The sequence below is a fragment of the Ceratotherium simum genome, chromosome 7 (assembly GCF_057802395.1).
Source record: "Ceratotherium simum simum isolate JZ-2026a chromosome 7, ASM5780239v1, whole genome shotgun sequence".
In the NCBI taxonomy this organism is placed as follows: domain Eukaryota; kingdom Metazoa; phylum Chordata; class Mammalia; order Perissodactyla; family Rhinocerotidae; genus Ceratotherium; species Ceratotherium simum.
Genome location: NC_141906.1, coordinates 72,911,127 through 72,928,626, shown reverse-complemented (window position 1 = coordinate 72,928,626; position 17,500 = coordinate 72,911,127). Strand labels below are relative to the sequence as shown.

At 40.4% G+C, this 17,500-nt stretch overlaps 1 protein-coding gene across 2 annotated transcripts in view; it reads right to left on the bottom strand.

The window, feature by feature from the left end:
- JHY (junctional cadherin complex regulator) overlaps window positions 1-17,500 on the bottom strand; it is a 57,428-nt gene that overhangs the window by 24,440 nt on the left and 15,488 nt on the right. The window contains exons 3-4 of one of the 2 annotated variants that reach the window (XM_087433831.1): window positions 16,955-17,474; window positions 1,229-1,342 (exon numbers count right to left, since the gene is read on the bottom strand). In XM_087433831.1, coding sequence (XP_087289957.1) covers window positions 1,229-1,342; window positions 16,955-17,474 — 634 coding nt within the window. The remainder of the gene's footprint in view (window positions 1-1,228; window positions 1,343-16,954; window positions 17,475-17,500) is intronic. The other variant, XM_087433832.1, reaches the window with a different exon arrangement.

Below are 17,500 nucleotides of genomic sequence, written 5' to 3'. Positions count from 1 at the left end.
CCCATCCTCTCAGTTTCTGGGTGTAGCCTCCCTGGCATCAGCTTTCAGGAAGCTCTGGGTGAACAACCATTTTTATTTCTTTTTTTGCAACTCTAAGAGTGTCCTGGAGGCCACTGCGGAGGAAAGAAGATTTGAGCTGTCTTTCTTTTCTCACTTCTCTGAAACTGGAATGAACTTGATGATTACTTTTACCACGGTCCATAGTTTTCACTGATGATGTCAACAGGCTCTATAGGCTAGGTGATTTCAAAGGGCTCATCCCTTGTTAAGCAGGGATAAAACCTGGTCCAAGAGTGACTGCTCCACATAACTCCATACACTCAGCTGTTAGTGCTTTTCCTCTTTCTTCTAGAAAAAGTCAGTGGGGACAGTTTCACAAAAATCTTCCCTAAAATTACATTATGATTTCAGAGTAGTGAACCCATGGCCAAAAAAGGATGTCATCATGCTAAATTACTGGTTGATAGGCTTTCACATCCTGCAAAGGAGGGTTCAGTGAGGCTCTGGAGATTCCCACCCATTTTTAGGGATCATGTTCCTCATCACCAAGGGACACTATATAACCATCAACTCCAAAGGGAGACAGACTTGGGAGTGGCCCAGAATTGGACGATATTTTGAACTGTGATTTTTATTCTGCATTTTCACCATGCCTTTCTTCTGAGAGAAGGTTTTGTTTTTTTTTTGTGAGGAAGATCAGCCCTGAGCTAAATCCTCCTCTTTTTGCTGAGGAAGACCGGCTCTGAGCTAACATCTATTGCCAATCCTCCTCCTTTTTTTTTCTCCCCCCAAAGCCCCAGCAGATAGTTGTATGTCATAGCTGCACATCCTTCTAGTTGCTGTATGTGGGACGCGGCCTCAGCATGGCCGGAGAAGCGGTGCGTTGGTGCGCGCCTGGGATCCGAACCCGGGCCGCCAGTAGCGGACTGCACGCACTTAACCGCTAAGCCACGGGGCCGGCCCTGGGAGAAGTTTTAACTGGGAATGTTTAAAGAGCGATATGATGATTTTCCTCTAGGAAATAGAACCTTTGGAAAAACGGGGTAGGGTTGGCTGGCTGAGCAAGCAGTGGCCTATCTGGGGAGAAGCCAGTCTTAGCCATAGGAAGGTGGGTAACTATTTTCAGGCATAAGAACAAATCCTTAAGTGATAAGAAGTCAGTCGTGAACATTACTTATATTCAGCAGTAACCCTTGAAACCCATTTAAAATTCACTCTAGCAGGTAACCTTTAGCTGTTGGGCTCTTTGATGCCATTTGTTTTCAGGATGGATGGCTGCATTTTCAATCTCTTTGGCATTCTGAATAGACGTCTTGTCTGTTATTCTGACAGGGTAGGAGATCTAAGAGGATAAAACATATATAGCATGTTAACTGGATTCTTGTTAGTCTTAGAGCCGTGGGGTTCAAGTCTGTGTACTTGAGAAAGAGGTCCTGCAGGGCTGCATTTTATTTTCAGTTCATTTCAAGGATTCATCTCAGTCCTCAGGGACCTGGATTGTTCCCAAGGAAAATGGGAATAAATAATGTTTTCTCTTGCAGGCATGATGTAAGAATTAGCGCTTTGAGGTCAAACTACTAATTACTTAAAATGCTTAGTACATACTCAGGGGACCCAATTTTAGAACAGATATCTGAGCGGGATGCTGCAACTAACATTTGAGTATGTCAAATGAAATAATGAGTATAATGAAATAACACTATACTCCAAGATGATGGTAACAACAACAGAAATAACAATATTTAATATACACTGAATGCTCATGGCATGCCAGTAGCTGTCCTAAGCACTTAGCAAATAATATATCCATTAATCCTCACAACAACCTTATCAGGTGTGTACTATTATTATCCCCTTTTTGCAAATAAGAAAACTGAGGGACAGAGAGGTTAAGTAACTTGCCCAGAATCAATAGCTGGTAAGTGGAGAGCCAAGCAGTCTAACTCCAGAGCCTGCATATTGAACAATTTTGTTAAACTAACTAACTTATTAGAAATATCATCTTTGACTTGCAGAATTTGTAGTTTTGGCATCCAGTGAATTTGAATGATGTAGATTCTCAACTTTAGTTAGATATTAGAATAACCTAGGAAACAAAAAATATCAATGCCCTGGTATCATCCCAGACCAATTAAATCAGAAGCTCATGCTTTAAAAGCTCCCCAGGCGGGTCTAATCAGCAGCCAGGTTTGGGAACCGCTGATGAAGGCAGCTAAATGGGATTTAGGTCCCCAAATTATTCATGGGATTTAGGTCCCCAAATTATGGAGGCCTTTCATTGCCTCCATTAGCTACCTGTTTTAAATCAAGAAATTAGATTGTCTCTGTGCTATGCTGAATTCTGGCCATCAGGTAGCATTTCAGAGAGCAAACTTAAAGTTATACAATCTTCCTGTTGGGCAAGACTCTGGAAGTAATCCAGTACAACCTCTGGTACTTCTACACCATCCCTGGTAGATGTTCATCCACTTGCTGTCTAAACACACGCACCTCCTCCTGGCAGGAGCGACCTGTTCATCAGTATTAGTACAGGCTTCAAGACCTTCTATGGATTGAGGAGGAGAGAAGGAATAAAGGGTGTGAATATTCCCTTTCTGTGGGAGACCTGGTTTTTTCAACCATCCCATGGAGTAAATGTTAGCTCTCTCAATCTCTGTTTCATGGATGATGAAAATATTGTTCCATCATTGAGCAACCTAATGCTATAAAGCTCTTCCTTATGACAGCAGAAATGTGTCTTTCTGTAATTCTATCCCTCTGCCCTCTGAAATAACATAGAATAAGTCAATCTCTCTTTCAGACAACAGTCCTGAACTTTTAGAAGCTAAGATGTCTTTCCGAAGCCTTCTCTTACTTACAGGACCTGTGGCAAGACCTGTGCGCATTCCTCCTGGGACGGTTACTCAGGGTGGCCTCCTTTGGCCCCTCTGCTTTATCACCTGTAAATGCTGGTCTCCCACTTTCTAAACAGATATAACTAAGTTTTACATTTAGAGTCAAGATTTTACACTTGTTTTATTAAATTTCCACCAGTGGGCTGTGTAGTGGGAGAAGCAGCAAGCTGTAGGACTGGAAAGAACACGGGATTTAGAATCTGCCATGTTTGTGTTCAGATTCTCCCGCTGCTGCGTGCTTTTCCTTCCCGTTTATGCAGACGAGTATTCAATACAGAAACAGGCAAAAGTATTTGTTAAATATTAGGTAATAAGTAAGCGTTTGACAATGAAGATAACCTCATTCCTTACCACTCAATGTGGCTTCTCTGGCACAAGCAAGACAACATTTCCTTTATTTTGGGTGTACCCACATCTCTAATTGAATGCTTATCACAATTACTGTACTCATATATATATAGATTAGGCAAATAGATGGTGTGGAAATTTAGATACTTAAAGGTTGATCTGAAAATGGGAAAAAATGAAAATAAAGCTTTATCATGCTTGAAATTTCACTGCTAATACAAGGAGGAAAATGTACTATTTGATCATGGAATTTTTCTGATGACAAATGGAAGTAATTAACGGGTTTTGAACGGTCACCTACTCTGCAAAGGAAAACTTCACAGTACCGTGAAACAGTTGAACTGGCGCTGACATGGAAAGTTCAGCACTAGAAATGCTGCTGCTCAAGGTCAGGAACCGTTTCTCACGATTCCGCCCCTCGGTCCCTCTCACAGTACTGGTGCCAGAAACACTAGGTGACTAGAAAAGTATTAGGTGTTACAACTTTTGTCACTGTTATTGCAAAGGGTTCGATCCTTTATAGCCATGATGTTAAAAAGAAACACAACTCATTTAAAAGAAAAGTCAACTCTGTCCTGCAGCAGAAATGAAGACCAAGAGAGTAAAAACAATCTAAATAAGCTGCCTGAGCAAGTGAGGAAATAATCCTTTTTCAAGCCTCAAACAGGCAATGTCTTAGATGAACTGTGATCTGGAGCCTGGGGGAAAGAGAAGCCGGGCTTATTCCTAGATCTGCCACTAGGAGGTCTGACTCTCTAGCTTTTGTAAAAGGGACTTGGTTTAGCTAATTCAGTTTTCACTGGCGATATTAACTGTTTGATTCACAATGATGGGATCTCTTATATAGCTTTGGTAAAAAGTTTACAAATTAAAACTACATTGTCTTACGCTTCCTTCCCTAGCGAATGTAGGATGTACAATATTTCCATCCACAGGCTGTTTTGAATCACACAGCGTCTGAATCACCCCAGTGAGCGTCTCTGAGCAAGTGAAGCATACTTCTACATTATCTCTTTGAAAGTGGAATGGGACACAACCTCTGCCAGCTATTCCTTTTTTTTTTTTTGTGAACCATTCTATTAATACCAATCAAATCGAGAAAATGATCAAATGAAATTGCATTTTGAGCATCATAAGCTGTGTAATGTCTATTCTGTTAAATTGGGGCCTATAATTGCTTCTCTACTGAAAAGATACAACAAAGACAGCAATCATGGTATGTCATTATCCCAGACTAGAAAACCGGCCTTTGCTGGGAGGACTTCAAAGGCTTGTGGTTCTCAAATTGCATTTGGCTGCTATTGTTGAAGCGCAGGCAATCTTGATTAGGTGTTTACACTGAGGTAAGGCGCAGAGCAGAGAGCCTGAGTGCCTGGGTCTAGAGCCATTAAAAAATTGTACATTATGTTCCTTGCTTTGAAGTGAGGGTTTGTAGGTAGGAGAGCAACTCGGATTGAGTGCAGCTGAGCTAGACTGGCCGGCGACTTCTCTCTCAAAGAAACTCATCAGGTTCTTAGAGAATCAGCACCACACAAAAAAGTTGACGCTTTAGCAGGAGCTGTATGTGAATCAGTGTATCTGCACAGACACACACGGCGATGTGTTTAAACAGCATATGACCATTGAGTTCGGCAATGGCTGCAGGTGTAGGTCCTTTTCTCCTTTGTCTTGTTTTTTTACTACTGACCTTATGTTTAGATGTTGTGGGGAGCCTCACGTTAATTTATTAGGTTTCTTGTTATTCTCATTCTTGATGGTATCAACACCTAGCACATATCCAAATTAAAACAGGCCAAAGAGACTGATTTTTTAATGTGGTATTTGCTTATCATTCCGACATACCTGTTATTTAATCCCCCTCTTGGGGGCACAATCACTGGATTCAGTGAGCATTTCTGTGCTAACTTGGCTAATGAGTGATCGCAGTATTAATTCTCTGTCCCGTATCTCATACATTTCGCTCTGTGTCGGTTTACGCCCACTGACATCAGCACTGTGGCCGCCTGTGTGTATACATGGCCAGCAAGAGAGGCCGTGGCCCAACAGTACATACAGCCTCCCATCGTCAGGCTCCGACAGGGAGACTCAGCACAGCTGTTGGAATTCTCTGGGGATCCGTATTAGATATTCGGCTAGACAAAAACATGAAATAGTCTGGCTCTGCTGTTGGCCGCTTGCTCCATTCCTACAGGACACTTTGTAATGTATTTAGCATGTACGTGCTCAATAAGAATTTGATGACACTGAAACCTTTGGATATATTATTTTTTACATTAATTTTCCATATAAGATACTCGAACTTTTAAAACCCCAAAACTGTCAGTCACCTACTTTAAAACCCTCCAGTGCTTTCCCATTGCCCTTCATCTTTAAAGGTCTGAAGGCCCTGTGTCCTCTACTTCTTCACCCTCGACTCCTTACTCTCTTCACCTTTCAGCTCTGCTAGTGGGCCACAGGCACCATTATCTCTGAGTCTGTGCATAGGCCGTTCTTTGCCTGGCAGCTCCTCTCCACCTCACTCATGTGACCAATCCCATTCACTGTCCCAGCCTTAGCTGAAATAGAACTTCCTCCGGGAAGCCTTCCCTGACACCCCAGAGGAGGTTACAATGCAAGTGAGTACTTTCCCTTTTGTAACAAAGTATCACCCTGGTAACTATGTTTGTTTCCCCTCTAGACTGTAAGTCCCAGGAAGGCAGGAAAAGAGGGGCTCTGTGCAGGGCTGCCGTGCTGCACAGCTCCAGGGGCCACTACTCACACAAGCTATGCGGTGGCTCTGAATGTGCCTGGCAGTTAGTGCTCAATGATATCACTGAGTGAAAAGATCCATGTGCGTGGCTCACTGTGCTCTCCATTTACATCAGAATACATATCATCTGCTTGCTTATCTGGCTCTTTATATTTAAGCCAGGTAGCCAACTGTCAACAAAGTAAGGTGGAAACTAGGACCTTATCTTCCATGCCTTTCCCCTTCCATGCCTCCCAGGAATGCCCTTCCCTCAGATATTTGCATAGTGAGCTCTCTCACCTCCTTCATGACCTATTTAAAATTGCAGTTTCCTGGGGCCTGCCCTGTGGCTTAGCAGTTAAGTGCGCCTGCTCCGCTACTGGCGGCCTGGGTTCCTATCCCGGGCACGCACCGAGGCACCGCTTGTCGGGCCATGATGAGGCCGCGTCCCACGTAGAGCAACTAGAAGAATGTGAAACTAGGACATACAACTATCTGCTGGGGCTTTGGGGAAAAAAAGGAGGAGGATTGGCAATAGATGTTAGCTCAGGGCCAGTCTTCCTCAGCAAAAAAAAGAGGATTGGGATCGATGTTAGCTCAGGGCTGATCTTCCTCACTAAATAAATAAATAAATAAATAAATAAATAAATAAATAAATAAATAAATAAATAAATAAAAAGTGCACTTTCCCCAACCCCAGCATGCCCCATCCCTCTGCTCTGCTTCATTTTTCTCCTTAGCACTTATATCACCTACTAGTGCACTGGTTTATCTATTTTGTCCATTGTCCATCTCCTCCTAATAGAAAGTTAGCCCCACGAGGGCTGGGATTTTTGTCTGTCTTGTTCAATGATGTATTCCAAGTACCTAGGCCAATGCCTGACACAAAGCTCTTAATAAATATATGCAAATGAAGGAAGCAATTAACCACTTTCAAAAATGCAAAAGAGATTTTTTGGGAGTGTCTCATGTAACCTAAATGAAGGTCGATTAGCAAGCAACCTGAACTCCTTAATACAATTAAGAATAGGTAAATGTGACCTCTGGATGGTCACAGTATTCAAACTGCTGGATTGTAAAATCCCCCAGTGATTCCATATCATGTAGAGGAAAGGCCCAACTCTTTAGCACAGTGGTTCTAAAACTTGAGCAGGTACCAGAATCACTTGGAGGGCTTGTGACAACACAGATGTAAAGGCCTCACTCCAGAATTTCTCAATCACGAGGCCTGGGATGGGGCCCAAGAAGGTGCGTGTCTAAGGAGTTCCCAGGTGATGCTGTTGCTGCTGGTCCAGGGACCACATTCTGAGAGCGCCTGCTTTAAAATGACACACAGGGCCTAAGTGAAAGGCCCTGCCAGTTTCTCTAGCCTAAAGACGCACACTCCCATCCTCACAATCGAGTCATCTACCACACAGCAGTATCCACCTTCTCCTTAACTAACTTACTGCATTAGGCAATACTTTCCCTGCCTTCTTGAAGATGCCCTAACTGATGCCCACAGCTGAACGCTCATGGCTGGTTGGCTACCCGACAGTCTGCCTCCATACTTCCCGTTCCACTAGCTGAGCTGTATCTTTACCGAGAGTCTTTTACATTTGTTCCCAAACTCGTTTATTCCTATGGTACTTGAAAAAATTATGAAATTTATTTGAAGATTGGATAATCTGGAAAAACCTGAGTGTGAACATAGTTATTATTCTCATGAAAACTAAGTTAAACAATTTAGAATGACCCAATAAAAGCAAATGACAAAATAGCAAGTGAGGGGAAAAATTGTAAAAGATTAGGGAAAACATTCATAAAAATCTAGAAATATTATGTTCTTAGATCATTTCTAAAGGCTTTTAAAGTTTTCACTTTCCTTTCAAGAAATCAAAAGTGGGAATCACAGATGCTCTCCACTGATGTGAGACAGTGCAGTGCTCCAATCAATAGAATATGCACCGACAGAAATGGCCTTGGCCCCTCAGTAAAAGACTGGTGAATTCACGAATATTATATACTTTAAGTGAAAATCAAATATTTAAGGTATAGTTATTTTTCATATCTGCTTTAACCAATTTCTGTGATTAATTGATCAACGACCAGTTCCTGACTAGTCCCAGAGAGGTTCTCACCGTAGCAGCAGGCTTCTGTTTACACAGCGTCCAAACAGCGTCCTTTCACGCCTTTATCCCATCGCACATGCTCCCTTTGCCTGCGATGCCTTTGCCACCCACCTCCACCTGTTACCTTTGCTTCTTTTTAAAGGATCAGTTCAATGATTGCCTCTTCTGTGACGCCCTCTCTGACTTCCCCCAGCAGCCTCAGGCACTTTTTCTTCTGCGTTCCTTTGGGACCCTACATGCCTCCAGTCTGGCAGTTATGACTTGGCACTGGCTGTTTACACATCTGCTTCCCACTTGGCCAGAAGCTCCTGAAGAGCAGATACATGGACAGCAGCAAAAATGACCTCAGAGTCACAGCAGTCTGGGGCATTTCATAAAAAAGCCGAGAACTGTTCCCATCACCACAGCTCCCGCCTTCACTACAGAACGTGCAATATGGCCCGTGTAAGACAGCACAGAACTCGCAGGTACACTAGGCACATGTTTGAAAGCTGTCTTTAGAAATGATTAGTTATGTTAAAGTCTTGGTTTTCAAAAGGGCATGCTTTAGTTATGGGGAGAGTTTTCTTTCCGTGGATGCCTCCTCAATAATGTGGAATTGATGAAGTGTCACTCTATAGATCACACAAATTGGTAGTTAAGCAACTAAGTGCTGAATAGTGCTCACGAGAAAGAAGCCTGAAGAAATGTCTTGTATTGAAAAACCCATAAAGATCAATTTAAATTATGCTGTCGTAAGTGCTCCTGTTGTGGCTGTGCAGGGCAAAAAAAAAAATCTAAGAATCAATGAACAAACAGAGCATTGACTCTGTAGAATAATTTCTGCAAGTATAATAGGAGAGGTGGGACTCAAAAACACCAGCAAAATAGAAGAATTCTGTAAAAAGAATTGTTTGTTTCTAACCAATATAATTAGAAAAACATAAATAAAAGTAAAGCTTAATTTTATAGACAACCAAAAGTTTCACTAAATTCAAAACTATAGAAAAGGAGAGCAATATATCACTTAGATATTAATCTTATCCAGTAAAAGACTAAATTCAAACGTTCAATAATAAATATAACATATTTATATAGGGCTATAAGACTATACAAAGCTTCCACCTACAGTATCTCATTTGGTCATCCCAATAATCCCGGGTCTGTGGTAGAAGGCAAACATTTGTAACCTCACTCTAATGGGGAAAAATGGGCTCAGCAAGATTCAGTGATTGACCAAAGGTAATAAATGGCTCCAATAATAATGGGGCTCAAATTAAGTCTTTTGGCATCAAATTCCAATCCTTAAGTCAACAGCACAAGCTCCAGTTAGTCTTTTCTATTTTTTCACTTTGAAAATAATAAAATTCTGGCCCAAAGGAAAAGTATTTAAAAATTATATTCCTTCATCAAAGATTTAGGTAGTGCTTCCTGTATGTCAGGCTGGGGGAATCAGAGATGAGTCAGCCCATGCCCTTACGGAGCTCAGAGCTATGTAAAGACACACAGACACGTAAACAAAATAGTGCAGTGTGGTGTCGTGGTTCTCTGGCGGATGTTCAGGTGTGAAGGAGGCAGTGGGAGGGGGGATATTCAGGGAGTCTTCATAAAGGCAGAGGCCTTTGAGCTGCATCTCAAAGTAGGGTAAGGTTTTCCGAAGCAAGCAAGACAGGGAAGAGTGGCCCACCAGCATGAACAGAGGCCCAGGGGAAACGCTGGGCCGTGGGAGCTGTGAGTTCCCAGAGTGTGGCTGGAGCAGAGGATGCGAGGGGGGAGTGACAAGGGATGAGGCTAAAGCAGCAGGAAGGGGCCAGATCACGAGGGGCCTGTGTACCACTTTGAGAGACGGCACGGCAAGTGTGAGGTGTGCCTGGGAATACCCCCTTTGTGGACAGTCTTTTGGGAGTCACATCCTAGAATGGGCTCTAGAGCATACAGATGCTATTCTTTTGGCTACACTTTGTTCTTATTCTACCTGAAGTCATATCCCTCTCATTTTGAGGCACTATAGTCTGAAAAAAAAATCTTTTTAGCAGGGCCTATTCCCAGGGTGGATTCCTTTCCTTTCCCATGGCTTAAGGAATGCCCAGTGGTAATAATAGCTTCCCTTTACTGAGTGTCTACCCCATGTCAGGAGCTCTGCATAAATTTTTCCAATAGCTCTCCAAGGCAGACATTGACCCCATATAATAGACAAAAAAGAAAGGTTTAAAGAGTCACCTGTTCAAATATCTAGTGAGTGCTACCACCTAGTACGCTGAACAGCCAGGATTTAATCCAAGATTGACTCCCAAACCAGTGTTTTGTTTCAGTTTTATTTTTTCTCCCATAACATTGTGTTGCCCCCTCTGAGAGAATGCTGCTACCAAGGCTGAGGCAAACAGAAGCTCTCCCCAGAGCTTGCCTAGTTTTCTCTTTCTCATCCAGTCACACCTCAACTCGAATGACATCTCCTGAGACCCTTCCCGAAGCACCTGGTTAAACATCCAGTCACACTCCCCTCATTGCTTTATTAGGCAATAAAGTTTATTAATAATTCCTAATTAAATTTTAATTAAATTCATGGTTTATTAATAATAGTAAGTAATAACATTTGTTCAGTCTCCTTCGAGCTATTTATCAGTACCTGAAATTATTTTGCCACATGTTTCTTGCCTGAGTCAAATGACTGGAATGTAAGCTCCTTCAAGACAGGGGCTCTGCATGTCTTGTCTTCTGTTATGTCCCTAGCCCTGGGGAGAGTACTGAGTACACAGTTGGTGCTCAATAAATGTTTGCTGGCTGACTGACCTGCTGTCTCAGCAACAGCCACAAAGGTGTGTTGATCCTCAGAATGGAGGGTGGATTCTATACAGGGTTTTATATCGTCTTGAAGACGATAGGTGATTGAATACCCTTCCTATATCCACATTTGCAAAGTATCTGTAATTTCTTTCCAAGAAAGAAATTTCCAAGAAATTACAGGGAAAGAGAAGAATAACTTGTATAAAGCACTTACCGCTCTTCTCTGAGCTCATACTAAATTTCACCTTCATCAGCCTTCAACGTCACATTAGAATCAAGATAGGAAGGTAGCTCATTTTTTAAAACACAATTTCCTTCAACAGTAGATCATAAATGGACTCACATTCTGAGTCTCAGACAAATACTTCTAGCTACAGAACAAATCATGAATCCAAATAAGCACTGACTATCTACCAGCAAAGTTCCTGGCTGACTGTGAGACTGAGGTGCCCTCTAGTGTGTGCTGGTTTTTACATCAATTCCTTGCTTCACACGTCATGTGATAAAGATCTTATCATGTATTCAAAGGTGATTTTTCTAGTGCATTTTAATATATGAGCGACAGATCTATGAAAAATGGCAAAAAGATTGTGGAGCAATTGAATTTACAAATCAATGGTACTCTGAGCCATTATTTACAAGCAAAAAATGCAATTTAGGTGACCCTGAGCTTCAGGGGGTGTAAAGTTACAAGGGTTACTACAGAATGTTGTGTATTGTAAACACATAGGCATGGTTCAAAGACAAGAGAAATGAAAACGAATGAAGTGAAAAGTTGTGCTCCCAGCCTGTTCCCCCTCCACCCTCTACAATTAACCATCTATGGATCCTTCCACGGTTTTTTATGCACACCAAGCAAATATGATATATATTTTTATTCCTCCCTACTTCTGTATGCACTGTTCTACTCTTTAATTTCTCTCCTGATAATAAATCCTGATAAGTTGTCTATAACTGTTCATGGAGAACATCATCTTTCTTTAAACAGCTACAATGTATCTATTGCATGGTTGTACTACAATTTATTTAAGTACTCCCCAAATGATAGATATCTGGGTGGTTTCCAGTCTCTTGCTACTACAAATAAGGCTGAAATGAATGCTCTTGTACAGGAGTTATTTCAAAACTGCACACATATAACTAGGATAAATTCCTAGGGATGGAATGTGTTAGGTCAAATAAAAATAATAATTGCTAACACTTATATAGCTCTTGCTATAACCCAGGCATTGATCTAAGCACTCTACATATTAGCCCATTTACTTAATCTTCTTAATAATCCCATGAGGAAAATACTACTATTATCTCCATTTTAAAGATGTGGAAACTGAGGCACAGAGAGGTTAAGCAACCTGCCAAAGGTCAGACAGCTGGCAGGTGTCAGTGCCAACCAACCTGGCTCCAAAGCCTATACTGTTAGCCATTATGCTTTACGTTCTTAAGGAGTGTATGTATTTTTATTTTAAATATATATTAATAAATTATTCCCTACACTGGTTATACCAATTTATTCTCTCACCAGCTTGACTGTGTTTTTTTGCCCATAGGTTCATCAAACTTTGGGAATTTTGTTGCTTTAATTATAGGTGAAAAATAGAATCCCAATGTAGTATTAATTTGCATTTCTCTTATAATGACTGAGGTTGAATATCTTTTCATATGTTTAATAGCCATATGCATGAACTTTTCTGTGAGTTATTATTCATATCTTTTGTGTATTTTTACATTGGGATATTGGTCTTTTCTTATTGATTTCTAGGAGCTCTTTATATATTAGAGAGATTAGTGTTTTGTCTGTGATAAGAATTAGAAATATTTTCCTAGTTTGTTCTTTATATTTTGACTTTTTAATGCTTTTTTCCTGTGGAAGTTTTTTATATTTGTGTAGTCCAATTTATCAATCTTTTATAGATTCTGGATTTTGAATAATTTCAAGGTTATAGCAGAATTTTCCTGTTTTTCTAGTATTTTATAATTTAATTTTTAAAAATTAAATATTTGGTCAATTTGGAATTTATCTAGTTATATGATATATGTGGTATGGATCCAACTTTATGTTTTTCCATATGGCTTATCCAGTTGTTTTATTGAATAACCCATCATTTCCTCACTGATTTGAGATACTGCCTTTATCAAATCATAGTATCAGATCATATATTCTTATATATAATTTGGTTCTGTTTCCACACTTCTTATTCTGTTCTTCCATTTTTCTGTTTGTACATGCACTAAATATTACTCTACTATCTAATTATTGAGGCTTTAAAATATACTATACCATCTAGTAGGGCTAGATTCTCTCATGACTTAATTTCCAGAGCTTTCTTTATTATTCTTGCCTATTTTTCATATGAACTTAATAATCAGCTTTTCAAGTTTTACTTAAAAAAAAAAAAAAAACTCTTGACATTTTCATTGGAATGTTGTAAACTTCTTAGACTTACTTTCAAATCTTCCTAGATACAATACACTACTTAAGACCATGTCTGATTCAACTGGGCCTGGATGCTCGCAACAAAGTGATGTATGAAAAAGCTGGGTTTTCTTGGCTGGGTGTAATGGTATCTGACCTTTATTCATTCATTTAACAATAGATGTCATTTATCCTTTCAGTGTTCCTAGTTTTAAGACATTTGTCATCTCTTTCAAAGAGATTCAAAGAAATTAGAAGGGGAAAACAGATTTTCAAATATGAAAAACTTCCAGATGGATGCTGCTTGATCTAAAACAATAGCCTCCAAACCTGCCACCCCAACTTCACACCTCCTACCCCCAAATCAAACAAATAATCTCATCAGCCATTGAAAACATCAATGCTCTATGGTACTGACTTACAGGATGTTGACTGTGGGTTTCTGATAAACCCTTTTCTGGCCCTTCCTACTCAAAGTGTGGTCCATGGACCAGCAGCCTTGGCATCTCCTGGGAGCTTGTTAGAAATGCACTCTTGGGCCAGCCCCGTGGCTTAGCGGTTAAGTGCGCGCGCTCCGATGCTGGCGGCCGGGGTTTGGATCCCCGGCGCGCACCCATGCACCACTTCTCAGGCCATGCTGAGGCCATGTCCCGCATACCACAGCTAGAAGGATGTGCAACTATGACATACAACTATCTACTGGGGCTTTGGGGGAAAAATTAATTAATTAATTAATTAAAAAAAAAAAAGAGGGGCTGGCCCCGTGGCTTAGTGGTTAAGTGCCTGCGCTCCGATGCAGGCGGCCCGGGTTCGGATCCCGGGTGCGCACAGACGCACTGCTTCTCCAGCCATGCTGAGGCCACATCCCACATACAGCAGCTAGAAGAATGCACAACTATGACATACAACTATCTACTGGGGCTTTGGGGGAAAAATAAAAAAAAAAAAAAAATTAAAAAAAAAAAAAATGCACTCTTGAGTCTCACCTCAGACCTACTAGATCAAAATCTTGATTTTAACAAGATCCTGAGGTGACTCATAAGTACGTTAAAGTTTGAAAGCAAAAGATCAGTGGTTCTCAAAGTGTGGGCCTGATAGTGAAGTGGCATCACCGGGACCATGTAGAAAATTCAAATTCTTGGGCCCCACCCTACACCTATTGAATCAGAAATCCTTGAATTAGATCCAGCTGTTTGTTTTAACAAGCCCTGCAAATGATTCTGATGCATGCTCATGTTTGAGAACCACTGCTCTAGATCAGAATCACCTGGGGAGCTTTGACAACTCCCCATGCTTAGAGCACACCCCAGACGAATTAAGTCTGAATTTCAGGGCTTCAGGCCAATGAATAAGCACTTTTAAAATTATCCAGGTGATCCCACTGTGAAGCCAAGGGTGAGAACCTCTGCTCTAGTCTGGAACAATGCTTCTCCAACTTGGCTGCACCTTAGAATCACCTGAGGATCTTTAAAAAAAAATACTGATGCTCAGGATCTCACCTAGAGATGTAAATTGGTCCGGGTGGAGCCAAGAATCACTTTCCAAAAACTGGTTTCTCAGGTGATTCTAATATCCAGCTAGGCTTTCAAATCACTGCTCTAGAAATACTGTTTCCCCCACATAACTTCAAGTCATACTGAAAAGAATAAGTTTGGAGGTGATGGAAGAGATACCTTTTTCATTTCCCATATATTTACTGAGCCCTTACAGTATGTTAGGCTAGTTACTCTAAAGATTAAAAGTAAGTACAAAACATAGTTCCTCCCCATAAAGGAACATGTAATCTGTACTGGCAGAAAAGACATGCACACATTTCATATATAAATAGTGATTCAAAAGGAACACATCATTCAGCACTACTGACTATAATTCAATAAAGTTACACGTATTACTGTATCACTGTCAGGTCAAATTAATTTCTATCCTTTTAAAAATAACAGGAGTAAAATAAAGGAAATATATGTTGGGATACGGTGAAGAAACTTTTGAATACAGTTAGCAATCAGCCCTTAGACATTTGAACCTGGAAAACGTGGAGGACAAGGTTAATGGCCACTTAAAGAATAATTTATGAGCTTAAAGATGGAGCAAGCCTAAACTGCTCTGCAGTTTCCTCTTTGGCATAACGAAAAGAAAATTATGCTATGCAATCACTGACAATCAGCTCACCCCAATATTGTTTAGTCAGTTAAGTTATAACCCCTAAGAAAAATTAGCAATTGAGAAATTGGCAATTAAAGAGATTATAATCTTTTTTGCCCCTTTATGATTAGAAATATAACTATTTCTTTTGGCCTCACTATTTGCCTCTCCTTCTAGATCATCTTCGTTTAAGAACACATTTAAAAATAATGAAAAATATCATCCTAATTTGGAAGAAATTATTAACTGTAAACATTTTTCACAGATATTGGACTGTTGAATTTATTTATACTTTTAAATGTGCAATCAAGCAAAATTCAAAATTTCACATAAGTTTTATGAAACAAAGTACATTAACATCTAAAATTGGGTCAAAAATGTTGAAAACTTTAAATTCAGCTAAGTATTTATTTTGATAATTCAGCTAAATATACTACACCCATTCCTTTGTTTTATTATTAGTTACAAAGGCAAAGATGTGACATAATCCTTTAAGACTATAAAGGGAGTTTCTGAATCAAGAGAAAAATCACAAGTGTTCATCCACCTCATCTCTCTTCTTCTACTAGAAAATACTTACAGGTGAGAACAAGTTAGAGCTCTTTAATAATACCAATTTGGATTTGGAACAGGTCTAAGAGCATCCCCATTTAATGTAATAACGTCTCCTTCATATTTGAAAATGACCCCTCATTAGTAGGTGATGAATTTCAAGCTGTTTTCCCAGTAAGGGTGGTGGATGGACCGAACCAGCCACTCTCTTTTCTTGTGTCCCCATACCCAATGGGAGGTGGGTGCCCATGAAATAGAAACAAGTTCACTAGCTCCAAGATGATGGTTTTGAATCCATCAGCTGGGATAGAATTTACCCTCAAAATGATTAAATGAGAAAGGGAAGGTATTTATTATTATTCCAATTTTATAGATGGAGAGACTAATCATATCACATCATTTGCACAAGATAATAAAGGAATATCTAGTGATTATCAATGGGAGTTGGAAAGGTCATAGAATTGCCTAGATAATGAAAAAAAAAAAAAAAACATATTGTACCCCTGCCCCCTCCCACAACCACCCTATATTTATACAGAATCTGAGATGAGAATCACTTCAGTATGTGAGTCACTGTTATTGATATGAGTGTGTCATGTTATCTTCAGTGTGTTGGGGGCACTTATTAGGGTGGAAAACCAGTGCTGTAGTGGAAACAAAGGCAAGCAACACAGGGACTCAACTCTCAGTCTTGTATTTTATCTACTGGAGTATGCAGTTTTAAAAAATTCTATGGTTCCTTGAATGGAAACATTTTGGATATAATAATTGAATTACAGCAATTGCAGCACTGTAAAGCATCAATGGGTTTTATTTTGCTCTTAAGAATTTATGGAATAATTCCCCTGATTCTTCAAAGTGGCAAGGTAGAGGGTGTTTTTTCCCTCAACCAGGTGGTTACAATGACATCATCATCCCAAAGGAAGTGATCCCCAGCCATTTCAAGCAAAGGCAAATTTTAGTTTAATGATTCGGAAGAGATTTTTAAGTAGGTGCTACATACCTGTTCCTGGTGAGTTTCCCCTCTTTTTTTATTGTGAAGTTGAAGATAAGAGTCCATTTTAGGAGTGGGTAATCCCAAAGTCAGCTTGTTTTTTTCCACAAAATATTGTTTGGACTTCCTTCGCCGAGGGCCACGTGATCCTGGCAGGAAAACCTCATTATGTGAACTTGAACTCTTCAAGTACGGAGACAGGTCGCTCCACTTCTCCTCCAGATCACTGTCGCTCAGCTCTGAGAAAGGCTCGCTGCCATGGGCGCCATGCTCATAGTTTGGGCTTAAAAATTCACTACCGAGTAAGGAGGCTACGCTCTGTGGGCTCTTTTTCTGTTCGCCTTCTCCCCCTGAGAGTTCCACTGATGTCTCCTTGGAAGGGTAGAGTGGACCCAAAGTCAGATTTTCTGTAGAGCTGTCTACTGACTCCGGCAATGCTTCCACAGTCAGCAACCTCCCCTCCTCTTTCTTATTCTTCCAGTTTGGGTCATATCGGAGGTTTGAATATTTGTCTTCTATTGGGTGTTGGCTGCCCAAAGCAGAAAAGCAATGTCA